Below are 26,307 nucleotides of genomic sequence, written 5' to 3'. Positions count from 1 at the left end.
GAACAGCAGTTCTTCTCTGACACTAAAGCAGAGTTCAGTCATGCTGAACTGGCCAACTTGGGGGAGCAACTGCTGAATCCTGCAATGATTCTGTGAAGGACCGTTCACCCAGAAGCGAATTCACCTGGTTTGAAAGAACTGAAAACATCACAAGCCCTTCCATCGCTAGTGCTGAAGCTTGATGCCATCTTGCGATTGGTTGATTGTCTCTGCATAAAGCCTGCTAATTTCAGTGAGGCAGCCCTCCGTGTTCTTTGTCTGTTTATTTGAATTTTTACCTGCCTCAGCACATCTCTACTGTTGCTTCCGTTTGCATTATCTCTTCAAATCTTTCCCCTGTTTCAAAGCACCATGCCCTGATAATCCTCCACACGCTCTGCTTAGCTGTCTCAGTCAGACCTGGGTCAAATATGTAATTGTTTTGGATTTAAATGGTAAATGGTTGGCATTTATATAGCGCCTTTATCCAAAGCGCTGTACAATTGATGCTTCTCATTCACCCATTCATACACACACTCACGCACCAACGGCGATTAGCTGCCATGCAAGGCACCGACAGCTCATCAGGAGCATTTAGGGGTTAGGTGTCTTGCTCAGGGACACTTCGACACAGCCCGGGTGGGGGATCGAACCGGCAACCCTCCGACTGCCAGACGACTGCTCTTACTGCCTGAGCCATGTCGCACCACTAAATACTTCTCTGTGCTCAATTGATCTTGCCTGGTGCAACCAAGAGGACCAAAATGTGGGGTTTGCACTTTTCAAGAGTATTTCATAGGTTCCAATACGCCTGAAAAGCTCAATAAAGCGTAGAAAAGTATTTGAATCCAAGCCAGTTACACACTTGACCGAGGTCTCAGTTACTTCCTCCTCTAGGAGCGCAAATTCTAACAAGAAGCTCGATCTGAAGTATTTTCACACATAGCTAACAGGTTCACTTCCTGTCAATCACTTGGTCATTCTTGTGTAAAAACCTAACAGGAACTTACGTTTGGAACTTAACTATACTTTCAAACTGGGTGATTGTAGGCTGTATTTTATGTTGATTGTCATTGGAGCATAATGTTATAGCATGTGCTAAAAGATCCTTTGACTCATTATGCTTCACCTCATGATTATGATCTTTTACAATATTTACACCATAATTTTCAATATCGCTTTTGCCAGCAGTATGGCATGCTTAAACCTGCACCCGTACTGGTATTTTTCTCATGAAACGAAAACTTGATGATAAAACAATAAGCAAGAGGCCCAACATGCATTGCAGCTCCCAGGGCAAGTGTTCAACTCACTGTGGCATCTGAAGAGAAGAGAATTCTGTGGTGAATAGTGCACCACAGTGGCCAAGTGGTGGCAGTGCATTTACTTGCATGCCTGCCCCAAACCCCCCCCCCCCCCCCCTCCTCACTTGGGGGTGTATTCCAGACAGATTGTTCCTAATCAACACCTCCATTATGACGCCGAACACCCTCTTCGCAGAGATCCAAATCATGTGCCTCTTGCTCAGTGCCCTTGGAATTACACTCTCCTTAATGACTCGAGAGGGCCTTTTGTTAGACCGTTTAAAGATCTGGTCCAAATGGCCGGGAATGCCCGCGTGCGCTTATGTCGGAAAGGACAGAGTTCAGCGGAGGCCGGCAAGAATGCAGCCACTTCCCTGTTCCACGGCCTGATAACTGCAGGTGTTCCGGTGGCTAAGACCCCCCTTTCCGGACCCATGACCTGATGACAGCCCAGCTTTGCGGCACAGCCTGTCATACCGACCTCCTGTGTCGGATGCAACTCACTCCCTGAGTGGTTTGCAGCTGCTGTGGGGCCGATACGGTTATTCAGGATCCTGGTCCGGGTTTAGAAAGGGTAGACTTTCATTGATAACTGTGAGGTTGAACAGAGTATAAATACAGTTGAATACAGAATACAGTAACGGAACTATTGGCACATGATGTCTGAGTATACCTCATATTTGGTGGGAGCTGACTTAGTCCTTCCTCTGAGCTGTTCAATCGATGCATGTTTATCTCACAATGCAGATGAAAAGCACCTAAGTTACTATGAAAGAAAGATACTATGTATGATACACTCATTCTGCTTCAGCCTTTCTGCTTGAGCCACACTGGAGTTGTGTGTTCTGAGGCAGACACTCTCAGGTTTGTTTTGTTTGAAGCTGTAAAGAATGGAGGAAAATGAATACAGACACTATGGATACATCTTTTTTTCGATTGCGATTCGAGGAAAAGGCCTCCCACTCCCCTCTCCCACCGGGTTAGTGTGTACACTGGCATACACAGCACGGGCTTGGACTTGGTTTGGTAGACCAGTCCAGGGGGGGCGCAGCAGGGTACAGAAATGGACCCGTTCCAAGGACATTGTAGAGTTCTGTCACAAATACTAAAGTCTCCTCAATGCCTCTTAATGAGGAATCGATTCCAAAATGCCTCTCCGTGTCCCCCTAACCCCACATTCTATCCAGTAGAAGAGGACTCAGTTTGTGCCTCGCTGGAAGAAGGGAGGAATTTCAATATTTTACGGACGGGAGATGCGGAGAAACTGAACTGGCAAGTAGCCGGTCACCCCGTGGAAATAACATGAGCAAATGTTCAAAGTGAAAGCGGAGGAGGGTTTACACGCCACGAGCGCGGTGTCCCCTCCTCGGCTTCCCTGAGTTCCATCTGGGCGCGTTCACGGGACTGTGTGAAACAGAGAGCTGGGTGGGAGAGTGAAACGGATGCACGCGGACGCTGGGTTAAACGGTGGGGGCCGACAGGTTTGGGGGTAGGAGGCTCAGTTGGTGTAGAAGCCGTAGTAGCCGGCGTCGCTGCCGCTGTCCTTCTCACAGACCTCGGCCCCGCGGTTGGGCGGCGAGTTCTCGGTGCTGGAGGCGTACGGCGACACTCGCCGCCTCTTGTTCTCGGCACCCTCGTACAGGCCCGAGTCGGCGGAATCCACCGACTTGACGGAAGGGGGCTCCAGCCAGGGGTCCTCGCCCAGCTCTTTGGGCTTGTCCTGGAGCGGCGGAGGGGGGGGAGCCAGCGGCTCCAGGAGGGCCAGAGGGTGCAGCCGGTGGTCCGAGGAAGAGGAGGAGGAGGACGAGGACGGGGGGACCGGGCGGAACCAGCTTAGGCTGGGCCCGGCTTTTGCGGGGTGCGGGTGGCCGAGGTACTGAGGGGAGGGGCGGCCTGAGCTCCACGCTCCCGTGGAGGCTGCGGTGGCGGCTGACATGTTCCCCGAGGGGAAATGGTGTTCCTGGTAGTACCCGCCCAGGGGGTGGTGGGCGGACGTCTGCAGGGGGAAGGGCTTGTAGAAGCCGTTGCTGGGGAAGTCGCTGTCGTAGGAGTTGAAGTCCAGCCGGCCGGACGGCGGCCCCTGCTGGCTGGGCAAGTACCAGCGGCTGCCGCTGGGGTCCTTGGCTTGCTGGCTCATGCCCATCCGCTCCCGGCTGTAGAAGCGGCTCTGGGGCAGAGGGCTCACATACTGGTCGGGCAGGTATGACTGGGGGTAGCACGTGCCTGGGACAAGCTGCTGGCTCTCTGTGGGGGAAGGCGTGAGTCGGTCTGCCTCCGGCGGGGCATACAGCCTACAGAAAAACCAATCGACAGAACAATTAACAGGCACCTGCACACCCTGGTTCCTATGTACAGCTGTTTTGGCTGCTTGTCTGCTAACATTGCCGTGAAGGACATCAACTAATATCCACAACCTTAAGGAACTACTAGTTTGTTACCTGATATGGCTAACTTTCACTCTCAGAAAAAAAGGTTATTTGGCTTGTCTCCATAGAGAAACCATTTTCAGTTCTTTATGGAGCCCATAGGGGTTAAGTGTGAAAGTTCCCCGACAAAAAGAACCCTTGAACTAGATTCTTCTATGGAATCAAAGGGTTCTTTTTGGAATATTTTTTTCTGAGAGTGTATAACAAAACTGAAAAGACTGTAAATGCATAAAAATCACACAGTAGCTGGTGCAGTGGTTAAAAGTTTAAATGTTCTCAAATGTTGCAAAATAACTACCACCCTTCCCCCACCACCAAAAAGGAGTACAAGCCTTTCTATCCTTTTTGCTTACTTACGTGTCATAATTGTCCCGGAAACCTTTAGCAAAGGGGTTGTGGTCTATTTTCAGCTGAGTGATCTGTGCAAGAAATAGTATGAGACAGAAAGGGTGGGAGAGAGAGTAGGAACAGGACTCAGCAAAAGGAAAGGAAAATGGTTCACATTAATGTAGAAAAGAAATGGAATGACATCTCTTCCACTTCACACTTTCCAAATCACTCACAATTCTTTGAGTCCCGTTGTTGTGCGGACTAATTCATTGGGAATTCAATGGCAGTAAATATATTGCTTTATTGACCTTTCCCTCACATGGTGTACAATCCTGTCATAACAGTATACACGGTACTGAAAGAGGAAAACTTGACAATATAAAGTCACATGACTTACATCTGCATTCTGATAGGCTGTGACAGCAATGAACTGGGTCTCAGGGAAGATGAAGGTCTGGGCCTTGGAGGAGAGGAAGGAGTCATCTGAGCCATCCTCCTTAACCTCCACGATGTGCAGCCGTGGCTGATACTTATGCAGTGACTGCAATACAATCATCTAGGGAGAGAAGAAATCATGGGCATCAAACTATTTCAAGCAAAACATTTCTTACGAAATTTGGAAGCCATCAACTGCATTACCATAGTCAATAATAATACTAATATCGGCAAGATAGTGAATTGTTTGTGTGTAGGTGGGTGTGGTTACACATGTGCAAGTGTTTGTGAGTTTGTGAATGCGTGTTTGTGTGTAGATGTGTGCATATGGCCACAGAAAACGTTCACATGCGACACATATAGCTACTGCACACTACCAACACTAATATGACACACAGACCTACTTCTGAACATATGTAACCTAAATATTGGGTTATGTGGGTAACACTTTCTATGACATCAATGACTACAGTGCATAAACATACGCAACATTATTACAATAAAGGTTTATGAGTGCCATTATAATGTGTTTTGATTATTGTTATAAAGCACTGAGCAACCTGAAGACGCACCTCTTCAAGCAGCACCTCTCCCCATCCCTCCCTACCTCCCTGTGGACCTTAATTGTTGTCTTTGTGATTTACTTTGTGTTTTGGTATTTTTAGTTGGCTAGGTAAGCAGTATTTGGATAGTTAAGTTTGGTCACTTTTGCTTTGTTGTTTGTTTGTTTATTTGTTTGTTTAAAAAAATAAAATAAAAATAATAATAATAATAAAATAATAAAAAATTGATATACGGGTAGCAATTGAAATTGTACTTCCCTCTAGGGTCTTTCAGCGCACTTATCCCTGGTTATGGGTATGCACTTTGTTGTACGTCGATCTGGATAAGAGCGTCTGCCAAATGCCAATAATGTAATGTAATGTATAACCAGCAGATTGTAGCACATTATTAGTACATTTATAATGCAAAGATAAAAGATGTCGGAGAAACTGTTTTACTGCTATGCTTGCTGAGGAAGTTTGAACAACTTACAGTCTTGCAAATTTTAGGGAATAGATAAATGACAATAAATGATTGCCAATAACAATGGCAGTAGTCATGATAATATCCCCACCAAAGGATATCTAACAGTCCCTGAGCCTCTTTTATTCATAGCCACTTCCTGTTTAATGTTAATCGAGATAAACCCATCAATTTAAAATAGATCATAGCACTGTTGGTTGCAACACTGCTTAAGCATTTTTTAAATAAAGGTTTCTTCTTCAGATGAGTCAAGCTGGTAGTCTCTACACATGTGGTAAATATTCACTATCTGTGAGCAGCTATTCTGTTACTACATTTGTAGGATATTGAAAGTTGACAAAGCCCCTTTGTATATTTTGTGCTCTGAAACATACAGTATGTTTACTATGACATGACTATTTTGCTAAGCTCAAGCCTTTACACATATTTAAATTTGAATTTAATACAATTATTCATTAAGCTCCACTTACTTTGTGGCACATACTTCATCCAAGTCATACATGTTTGTGTCTGTGCATATGTGTGTTTCTGAGTGTGTGAGAGACAGATAACGAGAGAGAGAGGAAAAAAGAGTTAATATGCATATATTGTACCTGGCCCACATTGTTGGAGCTGCCTTTGTTGTTAGTGAGCTTCAGTTTGCCAAAAGAGACCTCCTGTCTCATCCAGTGGGCCCCTGTGTTGGGTGAGTCTGGGTGCATATACATCCTGTTACCTGTGGTATGGGGGGTTGGAGGTTAGAGAGCGGGAGGCCCACAGACAGACGGAGAGAGAGAGTGAGAGAAAGAGAGAGAGAAATAGAGAAATAATAAACATAGAGAAGGTTTTATAGCCTCCAGTCTTCTTGCGCTTAAAGTGCACTTCTCTCATGCTGGTGAACACCGGCAGTGATGAGAACCGCACTGCTCTTCATTTCCCATAGTTCACCCCCCACATCACAGTCCCCACAGTTCTGACTGTGCAGTGCTGCAGCACCAGTCTCGAATGGAACATGCTGGTTGATGTCGCAGACCAACAATAAACACCTCACAAATATAAACACACTGGGTTCATCTCAGTATGCCACAGTTAGCAGGTGCTGAATTACTAGATTGGTACTTAATATCACATTAAAAGCTGAAAGGCTGAATTTTTTAAAGAACAGAAACGCTTTGCTGTATTTAATTGATCCATGGATTATTTTTAAATGGTGTAGGAGTAGAAAAAAATACAAAACTAGCATGTGGCATCGCTTTCACATAGAAAAGTGTAATGCCCATACACTCAGTGAGCACTTTATTAGGTAGACCTGTACATCAGCTTGTTAATGCAAATATTTAATCAGCCAATCATGTGGCAGCAACTAAATGCATACAAACATTCAGACATGGTCAAGAGGTTCAGCTGTTTTTCAGACCAAATGTCAGATTGGGGATATTCACGTACAACAGTATCTAGAGTTTGCAGAGAATGGTGCAAAAAACTAAAAACATCCAGTGAGCAGCAGTTCTGCAGGCAGAAATGCTTTGTTAATAAGACAGGTCAGAGGAGAAGGGCCAGACTGGTCAAAGCTTACGGGACGGTGACAGTAATGCGAATAACCAGACATTACAACAATGCGTCAAAAGTGGATAGGCTACAGCTGAAGAAAACCAGTAAGTAAAATAAAATAAAAAAGTAATAAATACCTACTAAAGTGCTTCATGCACACAAACGGACAGCTTCACACACACATGCACACACAATCTGCACACAAACAAGCATACACCCTCCTAACACCTAATAAAGTGCTCAATGAGTGTATGTATGTATGTGTACATGTCTGGATTAGTGCTGTGGCATGCACTGTCATCTCCTCTAGGGCTAAGCTGAGAGGTTTTGTCATAAGGTGTTCACACATACTGTATACATGAGAGCTGAGTGTAGTTAGAGGAATCTTCAGACCACACCACCACCCCCTCTGTCTGGCTGAGAAGCGGGAGTGGCTTTCATATATACACACAAAGTGTTTGCTGTGTGTGTGAGCCATAAAAACCCATACTGTCAATGGTACATGCAGGTGCAATTGTTTTAGTTGAAACTAAGTTGCTACATATGCATAGACTAGGCATATTGTAACACTGAAAAAAGGTTTCATTTGATAAACGTAACATTTTCACTCCAATGCGTTGCATCTATATTTTGAAGGTTTTCTCAGTTGACAGATTGCAACCACATTTTTCAATTACTGAGTTCGTATTTTCACTGCAATTGTACCATTGACTTTACATTGAAAACGGGTCAGAATAACCTATACTGGCGCCAACCGCAGTGGCGCTAGTGAGCACTGTCTCTCACGGTCTCTTAGCATGACCAGGAAATGAGCATTAAAAAAGAAGCCTGGTTTTGGCTGCTTTTGGTGAAGCCTCTCTTACCTGGCATGTTGCCCTCTGCCTTGCCACACTGGACCCACTTGCCTCCCTGGTACCGCCAGTGATGCTGGTCGGCCAGGACCACGTCGACGTACACGCTGTAGTGTGCGGACGGGTCCAGAGCGCTGATGTTGAAGCTAAGGAAAGGAAACATCCTCCTGCCAGGGTGAAAAGATTTACATTCCATTACATTTACAATTGATCGGATGGCTGAGGGCTGTGTAAACCCCCCTCTAGTCCTCGCTGTCAAAAATGACCCTTTCCGAGTAAAAGTTTTCTACTGATAACTAAGACATTCATGAGTTTATTCATTGGCACAAACAATGATGATGTCATTTGCTGTCCCGAAGAACGTGCGCTTCTTCGCTTCAGACACGTTCTTCGGGACAGCAAATGACATCATCATTGTTTGTGCCAATGAATAAACTCATGAATGTCTTAGTTATTAGTAGGTCTGAAGTTCACCCGAAGGAACGGGATTGGAGGACAGAAGAGACCGCAACAGGACCACAAGGACTGGGGGAGGGGAAGAAAAGGGGGGAATGGGGGGGAACGTGAATCCTTAATAGGACCATTAATAAGAGATGCGAGTGGGAGCAACCGCTGACTTCCGTGGCATTCCTCGGTGAAGCGATTTCGATTTCAGTGGCTGTCACAGAGGAAAGGTAACAAGGAGGTCAGCGAATCCCATGGCAACATGCAGAGAAAGAAAAACACACATAACACAAGTTGGAGCGGATTCAGGGGCGAAAACAGGCCCAAAACCAAAAGATCACATCTGCAGTAACATCATTCTGCTGAATGGGCTGCCCCCTTCCCATGGGATATAACTATGTAACCTACAAGCCTCTTTATAGTGTGTACTGACAAGTGCACATTAACTTATTTTACTATTTGTGGTGTTCTAGTTGCCAAAACTGTGGTCAGTTATCTGATTATTATACAAGGATTCAAGTTCTTATCCATGTGATCACTCTAGCACTTGGAACTGTCCTTACCTGTAGGGGCTTCTGCGCACTTGTCCCTGGTTATGATTTGCCCTTTGTTTGTCTGCTAAATGACTATAATGCAGGGGTGCACTAAATCCGTCAAATCTTTAAGATACACTTGCCCTCTATGACTGTAGCTGGTGCTTATACACATATCAGATTTAGACATGACTGAACTAATTAAATAATGAAAAGTAGAAGTCACAAAATCCTGATGCAGATCGGCCTTTGCTGTGCACCCCCGCTATAATGTAATGTAATGTAATGGCTGTGCGCTTATGTATTAAGTTAAATGTTCAGCTAACTAGGTATTTTAAAGACCATGATTCATATTTGAAACACTGGATAATTTGTTTCATAGTAATGTTTGAAATATTACGAAAAACCACATTCCACATTAGGCTGTTGCTAAATGTACACAGCCAAATAGTTGGAACAGACAGTCCTATTACATCATCATGTTTTGGGAGTTCAGTTTTTTAGGCAAAAGGTCATACTTGGCTACAACCAGTGTTTCCATTCAGTTTCTTAACCATGTTAAAATGATGTTACCAGCAGATAAAAGCCAAAGCATACTTCAGAAACAGTAGTGCTTCAAATAAAAGTTAAGAGTAAAGAGGTAACATATCCAGCACACCTGACCGATTTTATTGTCTCACCGCATTCACAATAATAATTTTGAGGGTAGTTTCGAGACAAATGAAGACTTTTTGAAAAGCCTGCTGCCGCACTGCCAATCCATACGTGCTCAATTGCAGCACAACTTACTTGTGGCAGCCCTACAGTTACAAGGGTGCGTGATAAAATGAAGGGGGGTGGGGGTGCTTATGGGTTTCAGCCTCTAGCAGAGCGCTGCTTTTAGAAACAATGTGTTTGTTGACCATGTGTGGTTACGGTGGGCGTGCTGGTATGGCCTTTTGAGTCTCTTCTAGTAAAAGTGGGCTGGGCTGAGGGCGAGCGGAAAGAAAGGGCTACAAACCACAAATCTACTCTTCCGCCCCCATCTTGCAGAGTGAAGTAGTGAGAGAGTGTCTCTGAGTGCATATTGCCCATCGACTACAATGGTGCCTTGAAGCCAACGGGGGCAACCATACAAAAAATGCAACAATGAGGTTCAAATAATTGTAACTTTGGTGCTTTGCACATGTTGCTCCTGTGTATCTGTGTTGTTCCCAGACCTGGGTGAAATGCGTCATTGTTTTGGATTCAAATACTTTTCTGTGCTTTACTTAGCTTGTCTGGTGTATTGGAACCAATGAAATGCTGCACCAGGCAATGTCAATCGAGCACAGAAAAGTGCTTGAATCCGAACAGGTCTGAAACGATTATGTTGCACCGTAAAGGTAGTGTTTAATGTGTATTCTTGTCACTGAGCTTCTGTATCTGGTGGGACAAGCCTCCCACTTCCTCTTTATGGCCTCGCCCCCTCCCCCCCCCAGGCAGAGGGACGTCTGTCTGACTGCTCGCATGGCAAGTCAAGGGTAATCAACGAGTTCTATGAAACCTGAATGTAACCCCTAGTGTAAAATCCGGCTATGACCAACTTGAAATTACCAGCTACCAGCTGTTTCAAGACATACCTTGAGCTGGTCAAACCATGTTGAGTATGGAGCTGGTCTGAACTGGGCAACCAGCTACCAGCTTTTTAAAAACCTACCTTGAGCAGTTTTTTTAGCAAGGAACCCATCACCAAAAAGCAAAAAATGCAAACAAGTTGTGGGTGAACAAAATCAGTCATCAATATAAGTGAAACAAGAAACTGGCGGAAATATGAACACAGCCCACACAGTCAAAGAAATAATGGTTTAAAAATAAGAAAAAAAAGGCAAGGTGAGGGCTGTGTCACTTTCTTTATCTGAGAGAGTCCCGATATTCTGAGACTTATAAAAAGGCAGCCCTTTTATAGGAAATCAGAACCTGTTAGGGGGAACCCGCGAGCAGGCTCATCTACATGCGGGGGAATTGGAGGGGTTTCGCTGAAAGCACCTGCCAGTTCAAAGCACACACTGGAAACTGCTCTGGCACCCCCTAGTGGCAGCTGGGAGGGAGAGACAGACAAGAGTGAGCACGGCCCTACAGCTGCGAGGATGAGCAAACTGAGCAAACTGTCTGAGATGGGACTATAAATATAATTCGTCATTGTAGTCCAGAGAATGCACGGGGGGAAACTCCTGAAAACGAGAGAGCTCTCAGTTCTCCAGCGATGACAAGATGTGGGTCTCACATGCCTTGAACAGACCTTGATGACTGCATAACACAAGCACCAGACTGGGTCAAATTTGTGGTTGTTTTGGATTCAAATACTTTTCCATGCTCGGTTCATCTTGCTTGGTGCAATTATGCCAACCAAAAGGACCAAGAAGGCTGAGAGTATGTAATACTTTTTGAGAGTATTTGAAACAGCTACCAGTTTGTTTCAAAATATAGCGTATGTATGCTTTTTTTTCAGCAAAGTATTTAACCCAGGTCTGAGTCAGGCACCAGAACACAGCAGAATGAGCGAGCAGAAACCAAACCGCTGTCTGTTATTCACAAGGAACTCAAAGGGATGTTTCCTTGGAGAACCACAGCAGAGAGACAGGGAAGGCTGGGGGATAAGATTTGGGAGCTTGGTGAGGGACTGGGAATACACTAGGGAGAGGAGTCTTCCACACGAGCGCACTCACTGATTCACGGGGACAGGGGTTCAGGTCCCGTTTGCATCACCTCTGAGAGCACAGCTGTCTAAGATGGAGGCGTATCAGTCTGGAGCCCACAGCTCTCACAGCTTTGGGTTTTTCTGCCCCCTTCACTACAGCGGGGTTTCCATCCAACCTTTTTTTTATGTGAAATTTGAATTCGTGCAAAAGAAACAGCGGAAATGCCAGTAATTTGAAAAAAGACAGCATATCGATTGAGAGAAGATGCATAAAAGGATGATGGAAACCCTTGAATAAATGATGACGTTATAGGGGCCTTCGTCACATGCTTCCACTCCAGAAAGCACAAAAATGGGAAGCTGACCCAGAGACCCTCCCCCAGATCTCTGGCCGGCCCCAGCTGGCAGTCTTTTAATTACGTGATTTTCTTGCACCCTCTTTAGAACATTTGCAAAGCACATACTGAGGGCCAGAGTCGATGAGCCCTGATTTAGTTTGAGATTTACATACATATTTTACAAATATAGAATTTAAATGTAAACTTTTAAAGGAGCAGGAAAAAAATGTTTTCAAAATTCCGCAGGAAACAAGTGTCTTCATTCCTCAGCTGACTGCAATAAAGCTGAAGTAGAAGCAAGCCAACAGGAATGTTTGGTCTGAAACAAGCAAGCAGTTCTGAAGCAAACAGGTCCAATTTTAGAGCAGAAGCTGACAGGTCAACTTTTAAGACAAAAACAAGCGGTCCCTGAAAAAAGTCATTTTATTCCGCTTCTGCATGGCTCTGCACACACCATGCGGGCACTTAAGAGTGTAACAGGAAGCGTTCAGACAAGTAAATGGCAGAAGAAAAAAAACGGTATGAGCCTGAAATAGACTTTCATGCTTCCCCTGTCAAAGTACATACAGAGCGATAGAGAGAGAGATAGAGAGTAGAAAAAAAGACTATTTCAGCTGCCTTGACTGCACTATAAAAGCCTGCAATAATTTAAATTTTCTAAATATGAAATTAAAAAGAGGATGACACATTTGTCAACCAAATATTCCAAACGGCGCATTTGTAGTAGAACAGTATTCATGTTGACCCTGTAGAATTGCCATGTGAACTTTAATTTGGCATCACAGTCAAAAAATGCAACATGACAGTTCAATAAATAAAATATTGAGTCTGCTCTGTATTTCACTGCCCTTTCTTACACAGATATACTCTCAGTGAGCAATTTATTAAGTATACCTGTACACAGCTTGTGAATGTAAATATTTCATCAGCCAATCATGTGGCAGCAACTAAATGCATAAAAGCATGCAGACATGATCAAGAGGTTTGGCTGTTGCTCAGACCAAATGTCAGAATGGGGATAAAATTTGATCTAAGTGACTTTGACCGTGGAATGATGGTTCCACACAGGGTGGTTTGCATGCAAAATCCCTTTGTGAACCATCAGCATTGGAAAAGCCAAAGCATTGTCAATTCATAAGACACAGATGGTAATTCACCATCACAAGTTGGGTAATGGGTACAAAAAAGTACATAAACGATGAACATACAACTCAACACAGTAAGGGCTATACTAAAAAGGTGTAAAACATATGGAATGATTGCAACATCGCCAGAAAGACACAAGTGCATATTATCCCCATGAACAGTAAGGAAGATGGTGAGGGTGGTGATAAGTAACCCAAGGATCACAGCTTAAGAATTACAGAGATTGGGGTCAAACAAATATATAAAATGCCATACCAAAAAATTATTTGAAAGACAGCCGTTACTGAGCACAAGGAACAAAACCAGGCATCTTGAGTTTGGCAAACCTCAAACCTCATACACACCATGTATGGCGGCAAAATGTAATGCATACAAGGGGAAACACCTCATATCTACTGTTGGAGATGTTTTGCTGCCAGCAGTCCAGGGGTCCTATTTAAGATCAATGGAAGAATGAATTCAACAAAGAACAGAACATCTTGGTTATCTCTGATAGAAAGCTGAGTCTTAGTCATGGGCAGATTGTCCAGCAAGATAATGACTCCAAGCATACATCAAAATCCATCCAGAAATGGTTAAATAAAAACTAAAACCATGTTCTACATGTCTCCAGACTTAAATCGCATGGCAAAACCTGTGGTCTGAACTGAAGAGGGGGTATTCGAAGGATCTCAATGATTCTGAAACTTTTTTCCTAAAAGAAAAATCCCTTCAAATGTGTTCTCTAACTATATCATAAATTATAGGCTTTGTGTTTGCACAAAGTATTAAACCAGGGACCCAATAAGTGTGGAACCTGTTTTTTGGGGAAATATTTTTTGAAAAATGTAAGACTTGATTCTTTTGAATCATTAATAAAGTGTACTACATTATGCATGTTGGAAAATAACGGTTATGTCAAGTTAACACACAGAAAGCATTTGCTTAGATGTGCAAGAGCCAAAACTAAAATAATTTGTCACATCATGTCACACAAAAAAATTATAGAAACACATTAAAAGTTTCTAGACACACCCACTGCTGCCATTTCCTGCCTTCTCAGAATTGCAATATTAACAATCTTCCGCAATGCACATGATATTGATATTATCTAAAAAATGGGTAGGGAACCCTGACAATGTGACAATACGTGACAGTTCAGATCGTTCTGAGCAAGAGTTACTTTCAAGTAAAACATTCCCAATACAAATACATACATCAAGACACCAACAAACTTGAATACTTGTTTTATCCAGTACAAGCCAATTAACAAGGACATTAAATGTATATACAGGAACCATCAATATTACTGTCAAGTCTCAATCCTAGAAAGGGGACCTCATGCCTTCAAAGCATTTACAGAATTTATAGATTTAATTGATCTGATTATGGTTTCATGGGTTGATAAAAATTGATTAGCTTTATTTTAGATCAATGTACAAATATGTCCCTCTTTCATATTTACAATTGCCTTAATTTACAATGCAGTCTGTAAGTATTTGGATAGTGACATCATTTTAGCTAGTTTGGCTTAATTTAAAGGTTATTTGTGTTGCATGTATACACATCCCCCCCCTATTTAGTAGTACGGCCACTCTATTCTTGAGGCTTACCAGTGGATTGCATCTTGCAGTAAACCCTCTGAGGTTAGGCTGGTGTTAACCTTCTCTTTATTTTAGACTTTGACATGTCTATGCCTACATCCTGGAGAGTGTTCTTGATCTGTTCAACAGTTGAAAAGTGTATTTTCTTCAGAAGTGAAAGTATCAACTCAGTCATCAACTACAGAGATCTTCCATGGCCTACCCAGTTGTTTGCTCTTACTGAGCTCACCAGTGCATTCTTGCTTTTTTTAGAACTCCCAATTTTTTGGCTATGTCAGATTTTTCACTCCATGATGCTTTATTGGCATTGACACTTCTTTGGTCCTAATGTAGAGAGACAACAGCAACAGGCTTGAAATGCAAATTTCACACCTAGAATCCACTGTAGACCCTCAGCTTTCTAATGATGGTACAGCACACAGCTGAAAAAGCTGAGCAGCAAACTTCCCAGTTACTACAAGTTACTACATATCCAATTTGAAGGTATTCAGAACCAAACCTATAAAGCATGGCACTGTATGTGCAAAACTGGGAAGACATGAAAGACAAGATTGGTAGGCCGGTGTGGGTTTTTTTGCATTCATTCCATTTTTAAGGGCGCAATTTTCAATCACTATGATAACATGATATACCGTTTGAAAGCGTTAAAACGGATCTGTATAACCTATTTTAAGATGCCATTGCTTTAGTGACGACAGTTCCTTATTTTGTAACAGGTGGGTGGCAAAACAAGTCCTTGTCTGCTCTCCATTTTGGAAATCCAAATACTACACAAAATAAGGTACTGTCAGTGTTCTTTTCACGGCAAGGGTCCAGCAAACCAAATGTTTAATAATGCAATTCTAAAAACTCAGGAGAAACATCAATTGTGTTTCTAAGCCTGACAGGCCCCACAATAATCTATATCCACTCAAAAACAGTGAGAAAAAAAATCTTCCACTTCCACTGCGTGTAAGCTTCTTTAACTTCATTTAATAATAATTAGAGTGTTTCTGACTCTTCTGACAAACCCCTAAGGGTTACCTTTTAGAAGACACTAGGATTATGCCTGTAGTCAAAAGGGTTCAAAAACAGTAGTCATTTAATTTTGGGTATGTCATTTTCAAGCTTGTGCTAAGAAAAGGGGTGATACTTAAGGGGTTATAGCAGTTGATGGATCTATGGTCCAATCGACATGCATAGTTTAGAATGGCTCCTTAAGGCCACACAAAGGAATGTGTTTCCGTTTACAGTAATAGCTCACACCCTGGCCTTCATTCAGTGACGATTGAACTGATTGAATCAGGCCAACTTTTATTTACAATAAAAGGTGTTGTTTCCAGTATAAATGTGGTGCTTAAAATAAATAAAAAAATAAAAAAATAAACAGCCATATTGGCACCACAGCATACAAATGATATTCCCTGGAATAGGAATTTCCACTAGTCTTGTTTGATTTTGAGCCAATGAAATGAGCTCTTTCTATCAACCATCAATATCCATGCAAACAGTTAAAAAATAGATCAACAGCATTGGTTTCATGCAGGTAGCAGCGTTACCAAAGTCTAACCAAAGTCGGTGGTAGGAAGTGCAGAGGCATTGCAGAGTGAGTGGTGAGGGCTTGTTTTAGAGGAAAACTTGAAAAGAGACAGAGCTGGGCTCTTGCCAAGACCTCGGGGGGCGAGAGGCTGTTGCACATTTCAAAGCCGGAGCTCAGAAGACCGAGCCCAAACCTCTGAAAGATCTCTGCTTGTATGAATCAAATATACCAGAAGAGAGACAGAGACAGAGAGAGATGGAGAGAGAGAGAGAGAGAGAGAGAGAGAGATGGAGAGGGAGGAAAAAACACCTTCCTCTGCTTCCTGCACATCAAAGGTTCCACCACTGCTCGGTATGACCATCGTGGCTTCGTGCTGTTCAATCTTTCCCCACCTACCCCCCTTCCTCTTCTCTTCTTCCTTTTCTACTTTCTCCATTACTGCAGCGAATTCAGTGAATTCAGTAGTGCCCTGTGCATAGCCCACTGGGGTTAATAACGCAATGTAGATAAGCATATCTTCTTCAAACAAAGGCACTTCATTCACCTGTATCTTCCCAAAAGGCGAATATAATAATGTGTTCTGTGCACCAAGCCTTTTTTGATTAGTTCTTACCGTGCACTTTGAAATTAGGACCCGATTTTGATGATACTGCATGTATTGGTAAAAAAATTATGCACTGAACACAACAAGAACAGTAACAGCACATCTTGTACAAGCGAGCGGAATATCAGCACTTCATGGTTGCAGGACTGCTTTACCGGTGTGTTGACTCAGCTCGAAATGTCTAGGGCATATATCATACTTCTCAGATCTAGGGGCAGTCAGCTGACGATGACAAACAACCACAGAACTCTATCAAGCAATTATAAGTTTTATCTTTTCATCTTTGGTTATTCTGTATGTTATCAGATGTTTCATATTTTTTTCCACTGTCTCATATTTCGTAATGTGTATTTTAAAGATAAAGGTATTGCAAACAAGAAATATTTGTACAGTATGCTATAGAACACAAAAGATAAAGCATTAAACAATAGACAGTCGGAAAATATTAAACACATTAATACTTGGGTTCATCTACAAGTCCATTCTACATGTTTTAAGATGTTTTATTAGGCTATAAGCTGCATGTATTTGTTTATATTGGTTGTGCCAATTTGTGATACAGGATCGTAGCTCTCATTCTGCGGCCATCCCCATTAGCTCAAAACTCACCAGATTTGCCTCACCAGAAACCTGCCTATGCAAATGTGCAACGCAACATATGCAACGCTTTATTCGCATTGACCATCGTACAACTGTAAGATTCTGCGTGGTGAGGGAGGGAGGGAGGGAGGGGCCCACACACTATAGTTGTGACACACTGATAAAAGACACTCTTGTCTTGATCTGCTATACAGATGTGTGTGAAACTGGACTTGCCTGAACCTTGCCTGATCACACAGTCATACAGTCAATTTCTTGTGTTCATTTCATGGTGTACTATATTAGCCCTTAAATGTAGTTGTCAATTAGAGAAACATCTCCTAAATGTTTATTGGCACATACTGTCTGGTAATTGAGGCTCTTGCTTTGAACCAATCCAGCACATCCAAATGCTGCGGGACGTTTTACAGCTGAGAAATGTATTATACTCCTTCCACTTTGCTGTTGGAGGGGACTGTAGTTTAATCAGTAGCAGTGTGACAGTGCTTCTCATGTGAAAATAATCATATCTCCATGTGCTTAAAGAGTCTAGTGCTTGATTTTTGAAGGAATGCAAACCTTTGAGCTTGGTACAGAACATGGCACTGAAAATTCCTTGCCGGCGACAAGAGGCTAATGCGTATCTTTCACCTGTCTTCTCATTGAGGTCCAGTCTGGTCTTCCTAGTGGTTTACTTGAGTAAATGAGCACTCACCAGCAGATTCTTAGAAAAAAACGCAATAAGAAAAAAAGGAAATCTTTTTTTTGTTGTTGCGTGTTTCAAATGTAATTGCCATGTAACTGCCATAGTGAAGACAGGTCAAAGCATGTATATCGCGGCCTGCAATCGCTCCTGTAAAATTCTCCATCCCTAGCAGGGCCTGGTTGTGGAAACATATAATGCATCAATGAATAATTGCACTGTTCTGGAGACTGACCACGATGATTTTAGTCCAAACTGTTCTGATGATGGGATGAAGTTACCACGAACAACAAAATGTTAATACTGCTCTACTGTCTCGTTGTGTAAAGTAGTAGCCTTTGAGGGTATGGTTCCTGAATCTTTCCAGTGATACAAAGCACATTTTTCATTCTGAAACAGTTTTGAACATTCGAGAGCAAGAAGGTTTCAACGCTGACTCATGAAAAGCTGCTCAAGTGCTTCTGCCAAACTGTAGGTTGTAGTACAGTCATCATTGGCCTGGCCTATGCTGATAAAGTCAGCTTTCTCCAGCCAAAGGTCTGTGCGGTGCATTTGCAAGGGCATTGCAGGCTTTAGCTATAAACCGATGAAATAGATGCAATGAAACCGGAAACAGTGGGGGTGGTTGGGTAGCTGAATGGCTCAGAGTGCAGAGCTCACTGATCTGGCCGATCCCGCCAATCCCCTTCCTAAGGCTGCTTGGAGAGTAGCGAATCACAACACTCAATGCCCCATGCAAGGAATGCGAGAAGACACCGACAGGTTGATTATTTCACTGTTTGGCATCAGTGAAATTGTTTATGGATTTGTTCAATTCCAATGGTCATTTTATTAGGAAACTAACATGGTCGAGTGTTTAAGGAGCCTGTACAGTATGTGACTTGGAGGCCTGCAGAGGTGAATCCTTGGTGGAAAACTTTCACTTAAATTGACTTTCTTAAAGAAACAACCAATTAGTAAATGTATAATATGTGAAATAAAAACATGTTAAAACCCAACATTTTCCAAATTAATTAATAATGCAATTAATATGCTATATTTTTCTGTCATGTGATCCATGATGAAATTGATGAAAAAAGTTAGTAAGATTTAAGAAAACTAAACTGGCAAAAGTTCATCCCTTTACAAAATCAGTAATCTGGCATTAATGGCATATTCACTGACACAAAAATACTGATACTGGTAGTGTGGAATTGCATTTTTTTTTTAATTGTTACTTGTCACATGTATTGTCACTTCATGAAGTTCCTGTTGGTTATTTGACATTTTGACAATGAACATAAATAACGCATTCACGTTATTCTAGGGAGCAGTAAGTAATGGCAAAAAATAGATACACATGCAGTCAGCCAGGTCCATATATAAAAAAAAAAACCCAGTCTAGAGTCTAGAGAAATGAAGCTTCTCTGGCTTCCTACACAGCCTATTCTACGCACAACCGAGATCAACCTTGTGCTAAGCATTAGTCACTGGAACATATTGTGGTAAACTCCATTTTATTTTGACGCTTTTTTTCCTTATACAGAAGGCCTTCACTTGAAATATGAAATGATAGTAAATAAAATAGTATCAAAATACAATATACAAAACCAAACAAACTGAGATAAAACTTGGTCTGTTGTTTGTGGCTTCATATCAGTGTCTCCATGCCTGATGTATTTTGTGTGTGTGTATGTTTGTGTGTGCAATGTGTGTGTCTGGGGTGCGGGGGGTATGCTCAATTCATGATGTGACTTTTACTGGCATATGCCTTACAACCTTGTGGAAAATGACATGCTGGTCGTGGTCATCCGGGCTAATGTAATTAAAGTAATGAAGCCAACTCCCTCCTCAACATCCCCACACCACCCACCAAAACACACACACACAAATGGACACACACACACACAGACTGGCACTTATGTCCAGGCTTTTAATAGACTGTGGCAGCAGAGAACATGAGAGTGGCAGTGTAAGACCATTTCTTGAATGTTGGTATAGGGTTTCAGAGAGGTCTGGAGCAGTGTTTACTGGTGGCACTTCTCTTCCAAGGTTCGTTTAATTTAAGAAGTATATTACTATTAAAATAATATTCATATTTTTCACTTGATCAATATAAAATCATATAAATAATAAAGAACCTTTGTCAACAAATCGGTTCAGCCCACAATCCCACATCAAATTAAATTAGGTTTACAAAAAGTAGTAGAAATAGAACACGTCCACCAGTTCAATCATTGAGCAGGTATGCTTCAGTTTATGAAGAGCTAAGATAGAATACCTGGTTTCATTGGTGAGTGGGACAACAAGAATTTGTCAAACTGACTAAGTATTAGTTCTGATTACTCTACAAGGGTTCAAGTTTTCATCTATGTGGTCACTTCTAGCACTTGGAGCAGTATTTCCCTCTAGGGTTTTTACGTCCCTAGTTATGGTTATTCACTTTGTTGTACGTTGCTCTGGATAAGAGCGTCTGACAAATGGCGGTAATGTAGTGTAATGTAATGTAACGTAGTAATGTAATGTAATGTAATGTAATGCAAGATAAAGCTACTTTGATGCATTTTTACAAAACAAATGAATTGTCATGCACAGATGCATCCTTGTTATTAATAAACATCTTATGCAAATTTGCAGGGTGTTTCGCACATCGTGGTCAAGTCACACGCTGCTTGCATGCCCGCTCGGTCTGCTATGTGAACATACATTAACCAAGAGTCCCACGTCACCGAGGACAACTGTGCCACTTCAACTCCAAAGTAAATGCACAGTGTTTATTCTTTATTAACGCACAGTGTTGAACAACATGCTCCTATCCCCATTCACAGCAATTGATACAATATCAGAGCTCAGATTAATTAAGAATCAAAATCATTAAACAGCATCATTCAAGGGATTTCCACAAGGATTTACTGGATTTGTGAATTTTCACAGAAAGGTTTCTGTCTGGTTTTTCAAACAATAGCATTACGTGAGAAAACTGATTCATATAGACGTTTAACACAAAAGAAAATATTTAAAAATCTGTTGTTTTTCTCTCTTCTATCTAGCTTCTGTAGGGCAGTACAAGTTACTGAGTCAACAGTCACAGTGCATTAAGAGCACTTCGCCCACAACTGGTGGGTTTCTAGGGACAACACTGATGGTAGGGACAACAAAGACTTTGAGTAGAGGGCAACACACACATACCCACGTCCAAGGCCAACATTCAGCTGTCCACTGCCCACCTTGTGTTGTATCACATATAGCCAACAATGCCAGCCTAACTCGAACCCATCCACACACTATCTACTCGGCGCAAAGAAGCAAGATGACTGCACTATAACCTCTGGGGCTTCTTGGGTAAAGCCCAGACAGCACCTATGATCAACTTCCTAGAGTTAACCATCAGATATAGATATTTTCAGCATGTAGTGGGACTACTCACGCATAACTCTAAAGGAACTGTGTTCCAACGTGAAAGCACCCTATTTTTGCCAACCACTTCATTTATTAACAAACTCACAGGCAAATAACTGGGGTCTAATGTAAAGTTGTGAAACTTTCATTAAACCCAAGTGTGTACACCCTATATTGATTATGGGTAAAACATTTTTAAAAGGAAAAAGGAAAGTCTCTATTTTGATTTCAAATACTTGCCTATTCTCTAAAACTTAACATGTTGGTTAAAGATGGACTCAGCGTAAAAAGAAGAGAACAGGAAGGACGCCTGTGAAAATGTCCGCTGCTGAAATCTTCTTGCAATGGCTCAGAGTCAGCTGCTATTAAAGTCACTTTTGTCCGAGTAAATCACTCGCACCGCACATTGTTTCATGAACTCAGCACCACCAAGAAGCTCAGTAAATGTAACTGTCTACAGTATGGTTGCTGTTAATTTTTTATTTACAGCTTGTCTCATTTAAGCAGTCTATGTGCTTGCCTCTATCTTTATGATGTGTACACATACTCTAATAATCATGATTCTAATATTAATATGGTATACTATAGCAATTTTAAATGCAATTTTCATTTGAAAATTAATTTGAAATTGTTTCCTTTTTCATTATGGTACAGGAGACAAACTGAACTGTTAATTTCAGAAATTGAATAAAACATTATGTAAAACAATCAAGACAAGTAGCATCAGATCCTACTTTCGACAACGTGTCTGAATGCGAGTCTGTGGATTATATTTAGTTTTCTTCATAAAACATTTGAACTATAACTAAAGACTAAAAGAGAAAAACTATATTATTATTACCATTATCATTATTATTGTTGTTATTATTATTGTCGATTACTTTGTTGTAAAACATTGAATTATTTAAAACTGTGTTTAAAATGTTATATTGTGCACTTAAAATAACGTTGAGGGTCAATAATAACATTTACCCTTTAGATTCCTAAAGTACGCATATATAAATACATATGTAGTCACTTATGAGTAGCATATCAGGATGAAGGCGAAACTCATAGCAGGAAACTCATCTGTCAGATAGACGCGTCGCATATTAGTAAATTAATCATCACAGACGCGCTGGGCTCTTAATGCTCGGTGACCTATCAGACATCCCCAGAAGCGATTTCTCCTTGGGTGAAGTGGGTGTGGACGCGCACTGAGTTAGCAGTGCTTTTGTGATGTTTTCCACAGTCAATATTTTCATGTTTTTGATTCTTTGTAGTCTATCTTTATCGCTATTGTAGTGTAAGCAACAATAGTGTATGTAGTGTAGGCAGCAATTAAAAATGCACTTTCATTTTCCCTGAAGAGGACGCACAGGCTACAAAACGGCATTAGAAACAAAAAATGGCCAGTAAAGGCTACAAAGAAAAAATACCTGATGAATAAATAAAAGGGTTACTAAGTCATGGTTTAAAACACAATGGTGATTATGTATGCTACTACAAAGTCAATATATCCGTAGAAATGTAATGAAGATATAATACTAGTTAAATTAATACGCCCCCAGTCAATACTGTACGAATATAAACGATTACAACTTTCGGAAATATGAACTAAGAGTTGTAGATACTTAGATTTGCACTCTGCTTAGATTTGCACTAATAGAAAGTGTAGGCTACAGAAAAAAATATGTAGTTTGGCCATTTATGGACAGGATTAATATTTTCAGTACAGATGGCGCAAGACACTTTTTTTGTTGACAATTGGCAGCGCAGTCCTCATTGTAATGTTTCTCCTTTTGCAAATTAAGTACACGTCCATATTGTGTAATCCTAACATTCATATCTCATTAACTGAGCAGTGTCATTTGAGCAACTCTCGAGTGGCTCGGTTTACATGCCTTCACCGGCATATTACTCAATGCCGCTACATTCATCAGACTGCACTTGAGTGATCCACTGCTACAACAAAATAAATTGAAATGGACGTAAAGAACTTCGAACTAATAACCAGTAATTTAAATTCACATACAATTCACTGAACGAGCAGTACTGTATTGACTTTGCCATTTACAATCAATTAAAAAACGTCCTTAATTAAAAAAAATAAAGAAAACTCACCGCCCCTGTTTGGTGATAATCATCTCGGTTTGATATTTATGAAACTTCGCCCATAACGGGTAGTTGTTCAGCAGTGCCTGTGTCTTGCCGCACACCTGTAGCCCAGGTAAGGGGTAGAGGGGTGTTCGGGGGTACCCATGCTGAAAGGGGGCAGAGAAACTCTCTCCACTTGCCGAGTAAACCTCTTTTCCAGGGCTCGCAAAACCCTCGGTTCCTGTCGGCATGTAACTCTGTCCCGAACCGCTTCTGGCTGGGGATCTCACGCTGTTGAAGGGACAGCTACTAAGTGGTGTTGGTGAGTAGAACCTCCCGGCTTGCGCTCCGAATCCAGTCTGGTTCGTGTGGTATGGCAGGGATAAATTGTCCTGTCCGTTGGAGTCCTGGTAATAGAACCTGGTGTCTTGAATGCCCATTTTGAGGTCGGCCAAATCCTTTGTGCGATGAAGGTGGTTACTGATATCGGCGTCTTTCCCAAAACTTTGAGTGTCTGTCCCATTCAACATGCTGAGGTAAAAATTGCCACCTATGCCGCCCATTTGCAGCACCTGTCCGAGCTTCTGTGCAATGTCATAAGTTCAGCGTTTCTTCTCTTTTACGTTCAGATAAAAATGAACCGTTTAATCGTCAAGGGTAGACTATCAGTTGAAGACTTAAACACACGAACCCATACATACGTTTATACGACCTAGCTCTGAAATTAGACGAACATAATAGCTTACACATGGAAAAGTAGTCTATGAGAGTTCAAAAGATTGAAAGATTCTTCAGTTTGAAGTAGACATTTGTCGGAAAACGTAACCAACTATAATCCGGTCCTTTAACATTATTTTTTCTGTTATATTTAAAGTTGTTATGAGAGTTTTTCGCCGAAAATGTTTACTCGGTCTTTTTTTCGATCACGCTCGCTGTCAACGCTTCGAACACATGCTCTGCTTCCGAACAAATAATATATACATTGCATGGCTGGTGATTGGCTCCGGAGGCACGTCTCAAGCGTGGGTTGGATATGATTGGCTTGAAATGTGACGACAGGACCTGCCTCATTTCCAGATGGCTGAGCTGCACATTTTTGCACGAGTTTAATTCTCATTTTCGTCTACAACACAGTGTTTCAAGCAAATGCTTATCACACAAAAGTATGTTGTAATATAGCATCTGAAAAATGTTTAGCAGACAATATCTGACATTTTCAAATAGATTGTTAGTAAATTTGTAAATGCATTATCCGACTTGTTATAAGATTACTCAAGCATACAAACCTAAAGCACCGGTCTATCCCACACGGTGCACAATGTGTGATATTCATGCAGTACTGAGTTAGCCTGTATCACCTGAACTTTACAGAATTTGATTTATTATTCCGTAGCCAAATTAAATGAGATTTAAGATTTAGTGAGAGCGTTCTTTTCTTGTAGGCTTGTTCCGTCAACCCTACGTCTATACTGTAAGCTAGCTACTGTTATTTTATTTATTTTAAATAATAATTTGTCCCTTCACTTATTGCTATTACAATTTTATTTTTTCATCAATTACACTCTTGAAAAATTTTTTTAGCCACTTTTAAATTATATAGCCTAAGAATTACAATAGCCTACCTCATTCCTAGGCCACACTTCTTTGATAGAAAACACTCATTTAGCCACAGCGACTATTTTTATGCGTTTACAAAAGAAGCCATTTATGTTCTCATTATCATTGGTGAGATATTTTAATGACAAGCACCATTGATCTAATTATGTGCCATATATTGGCTAAATGTTCACTAAATTATTCATATCTAATATTCAAAATTTATGTTCATAATAGGAATAAGTATAAGTAAGATTCAAAGCACATTCAGGACAGTACACTATGCTATTATAGGCTATTATAATACGTTTAAAATAAATAGCTAATCCAGCTGTAAGTCACAAAAAACACAGAGCAAACCACAACCGCAATCTGAAAATATATGCAAATCTTGAAAGCAGGAGATTAATGTATCGTCGGAAAGATAACATTACAGAATCTAGGCTAGGTGAAAATGTTTCGGCCCCAAGCATTTTGTAGTCCAAGTTGTTTATTAATGAATGAACAGACAATAGCCAACACATGGATGAATCATAAAAAGACTTGAACATAAAGAAACATCATCAATTATTTATCTGACATACAATTACGAATATTTTGCAAGGAACATTAGGCTACAGTTGTCTGTTCCATCAAAGCTCTACTCAAATATTCGGAATGTTAATCAAAAGTCAGAGACTTGTCAGCACATTTACATGGCCGTGTCTTATTTAAAGAAAAACAAACACGCATCAGACAAGCCAATAAGTTTCAGAATACCCGTAACGGAGCAGTGATCGCAACAGCAGAGGTTATGTTCAGATACATTTAAAAGAGGTAACTGTTACTTTGAATACACATTTCGAGGAATAGACACGCGAAAGATGTGGAATTTAAATGATATATATTATTTTCAATAATCCAATCTCTTGGTGATTAGACTAGTTTAACATGCTTTATCAGCTATACATATTTAACAGGTATACAATTTCCATATTCGCGCCTGACAGTTTGTTTCCATTGCCGTCCGCATTATTGTTTTACCTATTCCTTTTAACGGGTTTGTCCATTAAATACATGATCTATTCGTATTTCGTTTATACAGACCATAGGCTATAACAGCAACATTAATCAAGTAGCCTTATTCTGGCACTGCTACATATTCTGCCAAATATGAGTGACGTTGTGTTACAAAATTGTATTAAACACAAATGTGTGAGGGGGTCTCAGGGGGTCTTCATAGGAACAGGCATTTCTCAGGTTAAGGCAATTAAATCATCTGCCAGTCA

At 41.3% G+C, this 26,307-nt stretch overlaps 1 protein-coding gene across 1 annotated transcript; it reads right to left on the bottom strand.

Moving 5' to 3' along the window:
• Nucleotides 1-1,407: 1,407 nt before the first annotated feature.
• Nucleotides 1,408-24,392, bottom strand: tbx21 (T-box transcription factor 21). The gene is made up of 6 exons (XM_061231466.1): nt 23,471-24,392; nt 7,894-8,048; nt 6,094-6,215; nt 4,437-4,595; nt 4,067-4,128; nt 1,408-3,574 (listed from the first exon to the last, which is right to left on the bottom strand). Exons 1-6 carry the CDS (start codon nt 24,004-24,006, stop codon nt 2,782-2,784), a joined length of 1,827 nt encoding a protein of 608 aa, XP_061087450.1. The 5' UTR covers nt 24,007-24,392; the 3' UTR covers nt 1,408-2,781.
• Nucleotides 24,393-26,307: the final 1,915 nt, after the last annotated feature.

The sequence above is a fragment of the Conger conger genome, chromosome 2 (genome assembly GCF_963514075.1).
Source record: "Conger conger chromosome 2, fConCon1.1, whole genome shotgun sequence".
Classification (NCBI taxonomy): Eukaryota; Metazoa; Chordata; class Actinopteri; order Anguilliformes; family Congridae; genus Conger; species Conger conger.
Note: the sequence above shows the minus strand (reverse complement) of the source record. Positions and strands in the feature narration are given on the sequence as shown.